General features: G+C 45.7%; 1 protein-coding gene across 1 annotated transcript in view; it reads left to right on the forward strand.

Annotated features, from left to right (window-relative positions):
* The window catches only part of SRCIN1 (SRC kinase signaling inhibitor 1), a 185,932-nt gene that overhangs the window by 140,802 nt on the left and 30,429 nt on the right, over positions 1–14,701 (forward strand). Inside the window, exons 14-17 of the mRNA XM_084804718.1 lie at positions 4,047–4,305; positions 5,373–5,527; positions 5,685–5,837; positions 11,823–11,930. Coding sequence (XP_084660844.1) covers positions 4,047–4,305; positions 5,373–5,527; positions 5,685–5,837; positions 11,823–11,930 — 675 coding nt within the window. The remainder of the gene's footprint in view (positions 1–4,046; positions 4,306–5,372; positions 5,528–5,684; positions 5,838–11,822; positions 11,931–14,701) is intronic.

Genomic DNA, 14,701 nt, shown 5'->3' on the forward strand with positions numbered 1-14,701 from the left:
CTTACATTATCCTCCTCCTCTCCGTTTTATCCTCACAACAACAACCCTGTGAGGTAGGTTGGGCTGAGAGTCTGTGACTGGCCCAAAGTCACCCAGTGAGCTTCCATGGCCGAGTGGGGACTAGAACTTGGATCTCTAAGATAGCCAAAAATAAAGAACGCAAATGGTGGCGGCCGTAGCCACCGCCATTTGCATAAGATTTTTTTTTTTTTTAACCCAGACATGATAGGCTACATAAGTCTTTACGTAGCCTATCACGAATGGGGGGGGGGGGAACCGACTGCAAATGGCGGCGGTGGTGGCAGCTGGTCGGAAGACCAGCCACCGCCGGAGCCGCCGCCGTCCGGAACATCCGCCCCAGGTAAGTCTCGTCCTGGGGGGGATGCGCGGGGGGGCGGGGGGTGGCAGGCCATTCCGCCATGGAGTTCGGGGGGCCAAATGCACTGGCATTCGGCCTCACCGGGATCCGTGGCGGAATTCTCTGACATCCCTACACAAACACTAGCAAGTGCCCCCAGTGTTCATTCCCAGCATAGGCTAGAAGTGTTTGGTTCTCAAGCAAACTTCATTTCCCAGGCAGAGTGCTTGATAAGACTTTCTACTCATTAGTAAGGACTGCATGGAGAAGGCTGTTATTGGCCTTTTGACTCATCTGCACATGCTCAGAGGCTTACTAGCATGGGAATTGCACCAATAATGAACTTAAGCAAGCATTATGGATCTCTAGGCCCCTCTAACACTACAAATGACTTGGCTACGCTCTTGGGGCCAATACAGGGTAGGAAAGGAAAGCTTCCTCCTGTGCAAGCACCGGGTCATTGCTGACCCCTATTGGGACGCCACTTGCTCTGGCGTTTTCATGGTAGACTATAGTGGGGTTGTTTGCCATTGCCTTCCCCAGTGGTGACTACCTTTCCCCCAGCAAGCTGGGTACTCATTTTACCGACCTTGGAAGGATGGAAGGCTGAGTCGACCTGAGCTGGTTACCCGGGGCCCAGCTTCCGCTGGGATCGAACTCAGGTCGTGGGGAGAGTTTCGGTTGCAGTACTGCTGCCTATCACTCTGCGCCACACGAGGCTCTCCAATACAGGGTGCGTGATCAAAAAAGTTTGGAGACCACTGGTCTAGATCACAGGTGGGCAACTTGTAGCCCTACGGCTGCATGCAGCCTTCAGCCTAATTCCAAAAGCCCTCTGCAAGCGATATGCTCAAGCCTCTAGGGAGAGTGGTATGTCATTCCCACACAGCTTCCTGGGGAGGGAGAGGGAGAGAAGGAGAGGGAAAGAGAAGCGGTCTTGGAAAGGCCCTGCCCACTTTTTGCTGTGGCCCCACCCACTGCTTGGTTTGGCCCGGCCCACCTCTGGCATGCAGGCCCCAACTTATTAACCCCAAAGCAATGCAGCCCTTGGCAGAAAAGGGGTTTCTGTCCCCTACCACCCTCCAAACCTCCCTTGCCTTTCTCACTCATTTTCACCTCCTTTCCTCAGTTCATGGATGTTTCCAGATGCGGCTTTTACTGTACAATTACCTTGTCTCAAAATGTGGAATTTTACGAGGGGTCCAAATGCAGTTGTTTTCCATTTGCAACCCTCCCTCATTTTCCTATCTCTTCTTCTGTCTTTTTCCTTACCACAAAAAAGCCATTAAGGAGGGAAATACGGAGCTGCTGTGCGATGCCTTTTGATGGGTTGTGATAGGACTCCTCCATCTGGAGCCACACCATGCTTCCTCAAGCCTCCTTCTCCATCTATCCTTCCCTGAGGCTCCTGATTTTCAATCTCTTGCCTTCCTTCAGTTACATTGCCTTTGGATTCTCTGCCTCTTAGAGCCAAACTACATGATACACAATTGTTCGTAGCAGTAGCCCAGTGACATGGGGCTTTTATCCTGCGAATGAGATTGGTTACTCATGGAACTTTGGGGGTCCTTTACATGATGTCATCACCCTCCAGGGCCTCTCCCATGCTTTGTGACCATTTCCATGGCTTTATTTGCAACAGGAATAATGAGCTATTTTTGAAAAATGGTGGTTTGAATCAATTTGAATCTAAGCGTGTAATGATGGAGTTGCGCTATAACAGCAGTGCCATCTAGTGGTTGTATAATGAAACATATAGAACTTGCAGATGAAGGCAGTCCCCGGGGGCAGGGGGGAGGAAGTGTGTGTGAAGGAGCTGATATTAATCTCAAAAGAATCCAGAAGCAGAAGCCCCAGTAAAGTTACGGGATAAAAAGCCTGGTGTGGAGAAGCCCTGCTCCCCCCTCCTGCCCCCTACACAACCATTTTGGAAGGGGTGTGATTTGGCATGGAAAAGCAGTGGAAGAGAAGCAAACCTTTCTCCACCCACAATTTCCCCACTCTAAATTCCCACATACACCCCAGCAGCTTTTCACCCATGTAGATTTTCAAATGTAAGTTGGGCCCTTAACTTCTCTACCTCCTGAGGCCTCTTCCCAGTCCTCAGAGTGCCTCACAAAGCTACCCTTATCCCTAGGATCTATGTGAGGTTTTCATCCCAGGCAAACTGACTAGGAGGGGAGGAGTCATGGCTCAATGGTAGGACACTTGCTTTGTATGCAGAAGGTTCCAGCTTTGATCCCCGGCATCTCCAGTTAGGGCAAGAAAGAATCCTGCCTGAAACTCTGGAGAGCCTCTGCCAGTCAGTGGTGACAATACTGTTTGCCCCAGCTGTGGGCTTCCAGAATTTAGAGGCGCCGAGAAAGTGATAAGTCAGATCCAGGTTTATTTACAAGGAAACATTGAGTACTTACAGCGCACAGGCGTACCCAATTGTTGGATCAGAAGAAAGCTCTGAACCAAGAGCTCTGCTACAAGAAGGCTTTTATATCATACATGTTATTCAGGCATAGCAGTGAGGTAAAATGACAGGTGGAAGCATTCATCTACAACTTTCCCAGCATAGTCTAACAGTGCATAGTAACATATTTGGCAGAAGCAAGACTACCCTAATTTTCCCAGCACAGACACCTGTAGCTTTAAGATAAACAGAGCTCAACTTCTCAGGCACATCCTAGGCTCTGATAAGATAATGGTACCAGAGCTCGTTCGCGTGGAATGTGCCAAGGAGGTGCTGCACTGGCCTTTGACTCATCTTATGAGCCGATAGACCCCACTGCGAGGGATTGCAACTAATAATGAACCAAAGCAGAGAGCATTATGGATCTCTATGCATCTGTAAAACTACTATTAGCTTGCTTACAGGCCCGGGGCCCTACAAATACTGGGTAGATGGGCCAATGCTAACAAAAAGGGAACCCCACGAGGAATGCCCCCCAAAAACAAAAGCAAAGGGGTAGACAAAAAGGGTGTTTAATTTAATGAAAACAATTCCAATGCATTTCGGACCCACAGGTCCTTCTTCAGGGCAATTTACTCTCCTGTAATGAGTGTTGTTCGCTCTTCCAACACCAGTCTCCTATGCTAAACACTCTTTTTCTGTACCCCTTTGCTTTTGGCATTCCTAGGTGGGCCAATGGTCTAACTCAGTATGAGGCAGCTTCCTGTGTTCCTATGACAATTTCCCCCTTCTCTCACAGAAGCTGGACTGCCAATATTCTGGCAGCATTGTTCCCTGAGGAATGGGAAAGTCTGCGAACATACCGTCCCAGCTCAGTCAATCAGGGCTAGAAACTTCACTGCCTCAAAGGCAATAGAATATAGATTGCACTGAGAGAAAAAGAACCACCTCAGTAGGCAGGAATTGTATCATAGCTTGGCTTGAGGCAGGCCTTCCTTTTCAGACCTGGGCCTAGAGTGGCCAGGTAGCTGGCCAGATGGATGGCTAATAAATCTAATAAAAACAAATAAAGAAAAAATGGGGGGGGAGCCAAAGTTTTCCTTCCCCACTTCCTGAAAGAGACTGCACTCCTCGCTCAGTGAGCGCCTCCCTGTTTTCCCTTCCTCAATAAGCCCTAGCACCTTGACTTTTAGAAATGACGTACTTGGCTGTGGGGCCCTGCTCTAGAGTAATCAGCATAACTGTTAGTTAATCCAGCCCCGCTTTACAGGCTATCCTGCTTTACAGGCTGCAGAGCGTGACTGGGAGGAGAAGCGGGCAGCCTTGACCCAGTACAGCGCTAAAGATATTAACCGCCTCCTGGAAGAGACCCAAGCCGAGCTGATGAAAGCCATCCCCGACTTGGAGTTTGCAGCTAAGCACAAGCAGACCTCCGGCAGCGGTGGCAGTGGGAGCGCTGCCTCCACCCCAGAGCACAAGCCCGCCAAACCCCAGCATGCACAGAAGTCCACAACCAAAATGGACCCCAACGGTCGCCGGGGATCAGGTAAGGCAGGCGCAGAAGGGAGGAGACAGCCTGTGTGGGACTGGGCACGTGAGAGAAGAGAGAGAGAAGGCAAGATGTATTTAGACAGATAGTCTGTTCTGTCCAGAGGATTCAGGGAAGGTTATAGCTTTACATAACTGCAGACCGAACCACACGTTGCCTGAAATGCCTGTGTGCAACTGACATGCAACCCATGCGGAGCAGAATCAGAATTGGGACTGTGATGTAATAATCCTTTCCCCCTGTGCCACAGTCTTCCCCCCGCCCCAAATCACCTGCCTGGAAGCTGCTGTTTCCAGATGGAAAGAAGCCTCCCCTGATCCCAGTTGTGTCCCCAAGACACCTGCTATTTAAAAATAAATACACAATCATGTTAAATGTGATCACACATTTCATGAAATGTGTCGTTTGGCCCTGATAGTCCTTGATGGTTGCAAGAGCTCGCCACATGCATCGGACTTCGCCAACCTGGTGCCCTCCAGCTGTTCGGGGTACAACTTTAATCTGCCCCAGCCAGAATGGCTAATGGTTACGGATGATGGGAGTTGTAGTCCAAAACATCTGGATGGTGCCAGGTGGTTGGAGAAAGCTGATATACATGATGTAAGCCCATCCCAGCCACTGCCTCCACTGCATTTGCCACTGAAATTCGGTCATAGGGGCAGCAGGGGCTGCAAAAAAGACTGGGGAGGAGATTCCCCCTCCCAGCTCTAGAATGATTTCCTTCGTCTTTGAAACACGGGTGAATGCTTTATGTAGAGTAGGAAAGGAATCTGAGGGGGCTGTTTTTGGCACGGGGAGGAGAGATGAGTATATTTGAAGAGGGTCTGGGGTAGCAAAGGAGTCAGGACTACACACGTTACGTTTCACATGGTTATTGTCAGCTAACATAATACAACTTTTGCATGACTTTTTTTTGAAGGGCGCAGATGTTCTTTAAGAACTTCACATTTTTTCCTGGAGCTGCACATTTTGTGTCTCGGTGCACATTTTAAAAAGCCCTGCCTCTCCAGACAGAGAATGCCATGAATGAAATGCATGACTCGCTAACTTTGTCATCTCCCCAGATGAGTTGACGGTGCCCAGATATCGGACAGAGAAACCCTCCAAGTCTCCTCCCCCACCCCCACCCCGGCGAAGCTTCCCATCCTCCCACGGTCTCACGACTACCCGCACAGGAGAGGTGATTGTCACCAGCAAAAAAGAATCCGGTTTCATGAAGGTACGAAATCCTTCATCCCTGTGAAAAGGAGTGGGCCAGTGTCAGGCGAGAGATACCCACTGGACTAGCTTTGCCCCATGCCTTTCTTCCCTCCCCTCCATTTAGGACTCAACCCCTCCCTTCTTCCCATTCGCTCCTCCTTTGCTTGTGATTCCAGAAAGCTGAATCGGAAGAGCTGGAGACCCAGAAGCCACAGGTGAAACTGAGGAGGACAGTGTCAGAGGTCGCCAGGCCTGCCTCAACACCCCCCATCATTGCTTCCGCCATCAAAGATGATGATGACGAAGACAGGATCATAGCTGAACTTGAGGTAGGAGGGGTAGGCGTAAGAAGGGGCTCTTGGGCAGTGGTGTGCATCTAGTCTTCGAAACTGTGGCTGCAGACCATTCATGGTGGCTGCAGATATGGCCAGGGCATGGTCATCTCCATACAAGTCAGTGGGGTAACTCAGTGGCTGCATAATTGTGCTTCTGTTGCAGCCAGACTTGAGAAACTCCTTCTTTAGTGGCATAGAAAACCAAGAGATGAACCTCTTGAATTTTATGAGGAATAGATTTTAAAACTTTGACAAATACAATGAGAAATCCCCCAGACTGGGGATTTCCATAGGTGAAGATTCACTTTGCAGCTTATGTTTTGGCTGAATGTCAGTAAATGTTTATATATTTTCCCTAAACATGGCCGGTGCCCCCAGACTTTGCACTCACTTAGCGCTCCGTCTTTCACTGGCCGTATGTTGGACACCCAAAAAGGTTTATAGTCTGGGATGCTGTACTCTCTATTGAGAGATCATCTGGTTGCTGTTACTTTAATATTGTTTTCAAGTTGAATGATTGCTCTAGCAATCTGTGACGGGCACCCGTCGGTTCTCCTTGTTCATCTGTAACCAACTGAACAACTAGGGGATAACTATATGTTGCACACTAATGGGTGTGTCTCTGAGACACGCACACGCACACAGCCCGCCCCATGCCTTTTACTAAAAAAGCAGCACTGCTTTTGGAAAGGGGGATGGATTTGGAATGGAGAAGCAGCAGGAGAGGGAGAAGGTGCTTAACCCAGTCCCCACCAGCTGTTCTGTGCTCGAAATTGTCCCCCTCCAAAGCAACTTCCCCCCTGCAGTGTTTCAAGCACATGTTTGGCCTTACAAATATGCTAGGCTTTAAAAAGAAAAAAAAAGAAAAGAAAAAGAAAACAACGACTATCAAGTATCTAAACGAAGCCTCATTAATACGAAAATTACACTATTGACAATGCATCAGGCATTTTCATTAGATCTATTATGATGCCAGTATACAATAAACCATCTCCACTGATCAAACAACGAAGCTCATGTCTGATTTGTCCCTTCCCAGCGATGCTTATAAAAGATCAGCTTGTTCATTAATATGGCTTACTGCACCTGAAGCTCAACTGTAGGTGACAGTTGGTTTTTGAGCATATTGCTAAAAGAATACGTGCTGCTGTTCTCAACACATTACCTACAAGACCGTTATGTATTTCTGAGACATGAGTTTTCAAATAACCTAAGAGAATTGCTAAGGTGCTTAGCGATATTGTAAACTGTTACATCTTTGCTCTTTCTAATAATGTTCCTCTAGTATATAAAACTCACTTTGTTACAGGACCTCCATATGTACATGACATCTGCATTGATGCCTCCAACAAGTACCAGATGTATTTCTATACATTCTCCTAATAATAGATAGAGTATAATACCAATATGACAATTTATAAAACCTCTGTATAGAGCAGACATCTAAAGGTTAACTTGATTTTTCTTTACAAACGTAAGCCCATTGAGTTTGAAACTGACCCCTGTAAATCCCTTTTCCATTTGCCTTTATACTTGTAATCTTTAGGCTCAATCTCTATCACAATTCCATTGAGAAGACCCCTTTTCAAGTCATGGGAAATATGAACACCTATTCATATTTTGTCAAACTTCTTGTCACATCGTTTCTCTTTGCATTGCCTGAATTTGACCCCTGATTTGTAATATGTTAGGAAGCAGTTCTGCATTTTACATTTTACTTCATTATAAATAATGTGTCTGCCTCCCCTTCCCCCAGGAAGAGCTATGAACCTGTTAACTGTGTATTGTTCCACAGATATCATAGTTCAACCTTTAGGGAGGGGGCGTAGCTCAGTGTGACAGAGCACATGCTTGGCATGCAGAAGGTCCCGGGTTCAATCCCCAGCTTTTCCAGGTAGGGCGAGGAAAGTATCCTGCCCGAAACCCTGGAGAGCTGCTGCCAGTCAGTGTCGACAGTACTGGGCCAGATGGGCCAACGGTCTGACTCAGTAGAAGGCAGCTCTCCAGATGTTTTGGACTACGACTCCCAGCATTCTTGACCATGCTTACTGGGACCGATGGGAATTGCAGTCTGAAACATCTGGAGAGGATCAGGTGAGGGGAGGCTGTCATAGTTACTCAGTTGAAAATCTTTACTACGATGCCAGTAGTGAAACAGCGGGAGTAGGATCTCATCTTTCCCTGTATTTATCCTATGTTATAATTATGGCTGTACATATTTCATTTCTTTTTGGTCTGGTTTGGGCTAATTCTCTCAACCAAATCCATGCTGCCAGAGGAATATTTATATAACGTTGTTCAGTGTTCCAACATGCGCTTGACACATAGAACATCAGTTGATACACAGAAGGCATTACAGGTGCGTTGTAGTATTTGGTTGCATGCGCAACAGCCATAACTACCATATGAGGCACCTTGTTGAAATATTCCGCATTTTATTCTTGGAACCTTATACTTCCAAATACGTTTGTTCAAACAGGACTGAATTTGATTGAGACTGCAATCCTGTACTCACTTCCTCTGGAGCTAAGTCCCAATGAAATCAGTGGGGCTTACTTCTGAGTAGACATGTTTAGAGTTGCAGTGCAAGTCTCCCCCCGCCCCCCCCAACCCCACCCCAACAATGGAATTACTAGAGATAACGTTAAAGAAAGCAACAAGAATGTTGCTAATATTTCATTTATATCATGACAGTGTTCCCCATCCACAAAGGTTTTCCTGATCCCCACATTTTTAATGCTTGCTGTGACTTGTTGGCCAAAGTATCTAGTTTATCTGGTTAGTGTAGATTAGGGACAGTAGTGAAATTTGTTTGGTTCCCGTTTTAATGCAAACTTACCTAATGCGCACTTCCCAAACTTATACAAAATGCAGTTATACTTTGATAGTTGCACTTTTCCAAATTTTGCAGTCAAAAAATGTCTACAAAAATGGGAGAAGTGTACACAAACATTTGTATAGTGATGAAAATAGCATACAAAAACACATTCTATTAGGGAAAATTGCATACAAAAATGCACATATTAGGAAAATGTACACAAAACTGCACATACATTTTCATGCAGAGTTTGCTTCTTTTTTAAAACTGCGAACAGAAACAGGAGGAAACTAACATTAAGGCTGGGAAAATGAGAATAAGTGAAACTGAAATTGACATATTTAACCATCATTAGCGTAGATAGATGCATTGGGGAAAGTCATTATCCAAAGACATATCCAATTCCTTTATTTTTCCATTTTGGGTCAGTTACTTTTTTGCTGATTCCTGCTTTGGTTATCAGATATTTTTCCTTGATTAACTTTCTATCCTGATACTTGCCCAGACTGTTCCAAAATCTTATTATAGTCCTAGCACAAATTATTGTGGTGCTACATGTACATATTTTGAACCACGTGGAGGCAAAAGAATGAGCCAGTGTGGTGTAGAGGCTAGAGTGTTGGACTGGGACTCAGGAGATGCAGATTCTGATCCCCACTTGGCCAAGAAGCTCACTGGGTGACTTGGGGTAGCCACTGGCTTTCAGCCTAACCTACCTCACAGGGTTGTTGTTGTGAGGATAAAATGGAGAGGAGGAGGACCGTGTAAGTTGCCTTGCAAGAGGAAAAAAGGTGGGATGTAAATGAAATAAATAAATGCCCATTTGTTTGGAATGGAGAAGTGGTGTGTGTTGGGAAGTAGCAACTCCTCCCTCCTTTCATGCATCTCCATTCAAAATTCTCCCTTCCCCGTGACTTTGCTTTTTAGAAAAATGGTGTTGGGGGACTGTTTCATCATTAAGAGTATAATGTGTAGTGAGCCACTTAGTTAAACAAAGCTTTTGTCAAACCAATTTCAAGCTCCTAAAAAAATATCCTTTGCAGAGCAGAGGAAATACAACCTCTCTTGAATGTGCATCATCCATGCAGATTTCAGGAATTTGTTAGATTATTAATTACTATTATAAAATGCAGATAATATATTATATAATACTAGTTAACTTGAAATGGTCCCAGAAACAACTTTAGAAGCTGCTTACAGGGAAATGGTGCCTCCTGGTGGGGATGCTGAGAACATCACTTACCTAACCCAGATACTTCTGAATTTTACGTTTGTAAAATACACTCTGATCTGTGCACCAGCAAAAGGTGGTAGAAGCAACTTCAGTCTCTCAAAAAGGATTTGCAGACCTGGAGTTGAAAACTTCCTACACTTTGGTTTAGACTTTAAAAAACCCACAAAAATACAGAGGCAAGCGTAAGATAGTTGTGGTACATGATGCCTTTACAGAGCAACAACAAAAAGCCAGTTTTTGCTATCTAAAATCTGGCACAGGAGAAGCAATAGAAGAAGGGAGGAAGATGGAAGCAAGAGTAAAACGAACAGGGCCGGCCCAAAACATTTTGCTGCCGGAGGCAAAGAATAAGATGGCGCCCTCTCCTATTCCATGTACAAAAGCCGACTGGCCTGTTTCTTCAACACTGACAATGGAACAGCCTCCTCCACTGTACCTGAAGGCATCAGGTTAGCTTAGGGAGCACAGGACAGGCCGCTTATTTTATTTATTTATTTATTTATTTATTCATTCATTCATTCATTTCTGTACCACCCAATAGCCAAGGCTGTCTGGGTGGTTCACAAAAGTTAAAACCACAAAACAATATAAAATGTGAAAGCTTAAAACCACAATATAACAGTACAACCAGAATAAAACCTAGCAGCAGTGCAGAGATTTAAAACGCCAGAGCTAAAAGACTAGGAAGCTAAAATGCTAAAATACAGGGAGAATAAAAAGGTCTTCACCTGGCGTCAAAAGGAGTACAACGTAGAGACTAGATGAACCTCTCTAGGGAGCTCATTCCATGTCTGGGGTGCCACAGCAGAAAAGGCCCTCTTCCTGGTAGCCCCCCACCTCACTTCCTTTGGCAGGGGTGCTTAACACTCAGCTCTCTCCTCCAACACCTTGCTGCCCCCTCCCACTATCTACTGCCTGAGGTGACTGCCTCACTTTGCCTAATGGTAGGGCCAGCCCTGAAAACGAGGACGTTTATCCTTCAGTTCAGTTGCATGTACTTACACTCAATTTGAGTAAGGATGAAGGCTAAGAGATTGTGCCGAAGCTTCGGTGGTTTAAAAAAGGGTTAGAAAAATTTATGATACATGAGTCTATCAATGGCTGTTAGTCAAGATGGCTGAATTGAATGTCAATAGACAGGAACGGTGTACCTTCTGAACACCGGGTGCTGGGGACAAATGGGGGAATGTATTTATCTTCATTACACACACACACACACACACACACACGTGAAGTTTCTAGAGGCATCTGGCTGGCATGCTGGAATCAGTGCAACTCGGTTTGGTCCGGAAAGGCAATTCCTATGTTCTTAGAATGCTTGTTGGATTTTGCCTACCACAGAACTAGAAGCCAAAATGGCAATAGATTTGTGGGTGCCAAATAGTGACCCTGAGAGCAGCTCCTTTCCCATGTCCCTCAAAACAGCACCACAGGATCTTTTGGGTAAATAATCATTACAGATGGGCCAAGATCATCAGGAAAATTTGTGTGTTGACATGAGAGGATTTCAGCTACAGACTATGGAACAAAGTTTCAAAAGTTCTTATCTGGCAACTTCCAGGGCCTAAAAAGGGTATTTCTGTTACTTATTACTGTATTTCTATATCATTGTTATTGGTCACTTCCATCACTGGATGTACATACAATGTGTTTTATGTGTACTCATAATTTCAGGACATGTCTTGTGATTTCAGCCCTTAGGAATCTATCTTACCACAGACCCTTCCTGAAATTGAGAGCGTGGCCAAGTATTATGGTCAGATTTCTGTTCGTCAGGTTTGGGGTTGTTTTTCTTCAACACCCCATTTTTGATCTATTGTTTATGGCTTTGCTCCTTGAGCCGAAATTAGCACTCCACACCATTTTGTATTCTGTCTGTATACAGCCCCCCAAACAACAACCACCTTCCATGTTCTGACTTCCTCAGGTATTTCAGAGGAGCTCTTCATTTATTCCTAAGTTCCGTTGCGACCAGCTCGCGTCAGCCGCAGACTTGTGGCCCAATGGGGCCACCATAGCCGCCGAAGGATGGAAGGTAACAGCCGTTGCTCGAACGGATTGCAACTCCCTTCTACTCTTTCTTCCCTCCAACTGGCTACCCACCACTGCACCTCTAACAGGATTCCTCTTCCTTTTCTCTTTCTCTCCGAACATTAACCAACTAACAGCTCTTTCACTCTTCCCCATATCACCCATCTGACACAAAGTAGCGTGCGTTGTACTGACACCACACGGGATCCAGTGGGCACTAACCGTGTGCGGCTCTTACAGAGTGTCTGAGCTGCTGGGCGTCCCGCAGAGAATGCTGGGAAACGTTGGACTGGGGTGGAATCCGGAATGCTGTTCACTGTTAGGTGTGGGTACTTCACTCTTTTTGTCCGCCTTATGATTCTGCTTGCACTTATAAACAAAGGGGTTTTCTGATTGCAATGCATGCCGTGCCCTTTAGACAGAGCCGGGGTGCTCGTTCCCGCTGCTAGTTCTCAAGTCCATGTATCCTAAATCAGGATATGCCATAAGGCTCAACCTTTTTGTTTTTTCCCTCCCAATTTAGGATTTCTGCTGTGGTGTTAGTTGTGGCTTGATAGCCTACCTTATAAACCCAGGAAATTGAACGAAGTTTAAAAAATTGTTCTTAGAGCTGTAAAAAAAAAAATCTGCGGTATGGTCCCTGGAAACAAAGAACCTCACTGGTGTTGGATACAACTCTCACTGGTGTGTAGAGCTGGATGCAATTAAGAAGACGATGTAGCAGTCTCTATTTACGTGCATCAGTCACGGTCCACTTGCATGAGATCTTGGGTTTCTCTCCTCACCACCTTGAGTAGCTTCAGGAACTGCCACAACTAGGGACTGAGTGTTGGGTAGCCTGAAATGGCACTAACGGTGCTCAAGAATTTTGTTCGGTCCACATTTCAAAGCAAACTGACCTGATCTGCATTTGCCAGACTAATGTGCAGATTGGAAGGCCTTTGGATTTTGGACTTCACCAGTTTTGTGATGCTGCTCTCAGCAAAAGCAATGTACCCCAAACGCATATAAAATAGTATATTTTAGGGTACATTTAGAAATGTGCATGTTGAGAGAAAATACACATAGAAATCCATATTTTGTGAGAAAATACGTTCAAACCTACATATTTGAATACACGTTTGCATATGCTGTTTTTTAAAAACACACCAGAGATTAATTTGGGAACAGGATGGAACTGACTCATGAATGAACACATGTGAAACTGAGATGGACCAGAAATAGCCTGATTCATCCATCCCTATGTGGCACGCAACAAAATTATCTTGGGGTGAACTGGTGGATTGGTTTTGCTCATGTTCAGGCATCACATATTTGAGATGGGGAAAGACATTTTCCCCAGGTCACACTGGCAGTGCCCCCAGGGGATTTACATCGCCCCCTGCTCCATGTAGCTTGATTCACTTGCTTGAGATATCTATTCTACAGGTATCTTTTCTGGAGCGTGTTTGCTCTCTGCTTGTGGTAAGCTTTGGGCTGGGTCGTGTAGGAAGATCTGTGCAAGGTGCTTATGGGCTGTTGAACTTGACTTTTATGCAAAGGATTGGACTAGATGACTCCTTAGCTCCTTCCATCATTCTGTGGGGATGTCTACTTCCCTCTCTTTGGTGAACCCTGAGAGCTGCAGTTCTGTGAGAGAGAACAGAGATCTCTAGCAGATAATTCCCTGTTACCCTCTCTGAACTACAGTTCCCACAGTTCTTTGGGGGAAGCCATGACAGTTATCCTGGTACTATATATTCGGTGTAAATAAGCCACTTGACATTACAGTGGGGAGGCTTGTTTTATATGCTTGCTGAGGATGATTGGAATTGTAATGCAACACATCTTGAAGGCACTCACTTGGTGGAGGCTGATCTACCTTTTTGTGACCAGAGTTCCATCAGAAATAAGGTTAATTTCCTAATAATTTCAACTCTCTCTATAAATTACACCTCAAGACGACTGAAGATTTTTCATTGCTTGGCAGACCACAAGGTTGGCCTTATCATCATGAGGCAAGCTGAAGACCCTGTTTTGGGTAACAGATTGGGGGCAGCAAATTCTGAACTGACGATGTGCCAAATATGCCACCCTCTGGCCCAAACCCACTCAGTCTTGTGGGTGAGATGCCTTCAAGATGGTGCTTAGAATGCCTGTGATGTCCACCATAATTATTGCAAGGGACCATTGCTAACTGGAGCCTTTTCATCCTGCCTGAGGCGCTTCTATGGCACTTTTTGAGTGTCTTGGAGTTCTCACTGTTCATTCAAAGGGACTACTTAGCAGCTCACAAATTTGTGCAGTTTGATAGTCTGAGACGTCCCTGAGAAGGATGAGTTGTCCCTGAGACGTCTGTGACCTGAAACGTCCCTGAGAAGGATGAGTTGTGACCTGGCCAAACTAGATGTGATGGCAGCATAACCACATCAGAATTGGGCTCCAGCCCAATCTTTACAAAACAGTGGGTGGGGGGGGCAGAACCCCCCCCCCCCCTGCTCTTTTGTCCCTGAGGTTGTTGGGTTTTTTACAGCTTTTCTTCCAGTGGGGCTCCGTGACTTTGAAATAACTCATTCTGGGGCTGGTGAATAGCTGCAAAGAAGCTGTTTCAGGGGGGGAAATGTGCGAAAGAGTTTAATCTTCCCCTTTCCCAGCCACCCATGCTGTGCTCTGAATCTCACACCCATCCCTTCTTTGTAGGGAATTGGCACAACACCGCTTGTCACATCTCGTTTCGTCCTTCTAGTCAGGCTTCCCTTGTATACTGCACACCTTCAGAACACTGAAGACAGCATC

Source organism: Heloderma suspectum, chromosome 6 (assembly GCF_057233095.1).
Source record: "Heloderma suspectum isolate Gila_16-S chromosome 6, 16-S_ref, whole genome shotgun sequence".
Classification (NCBI taxonomy): domain Eukaryota; kingdom Metazoa; phylum Chordata; class Lepidosauria; order Squamata; family Helodermatidae; genus Heloderma; species Heloderma suspectum.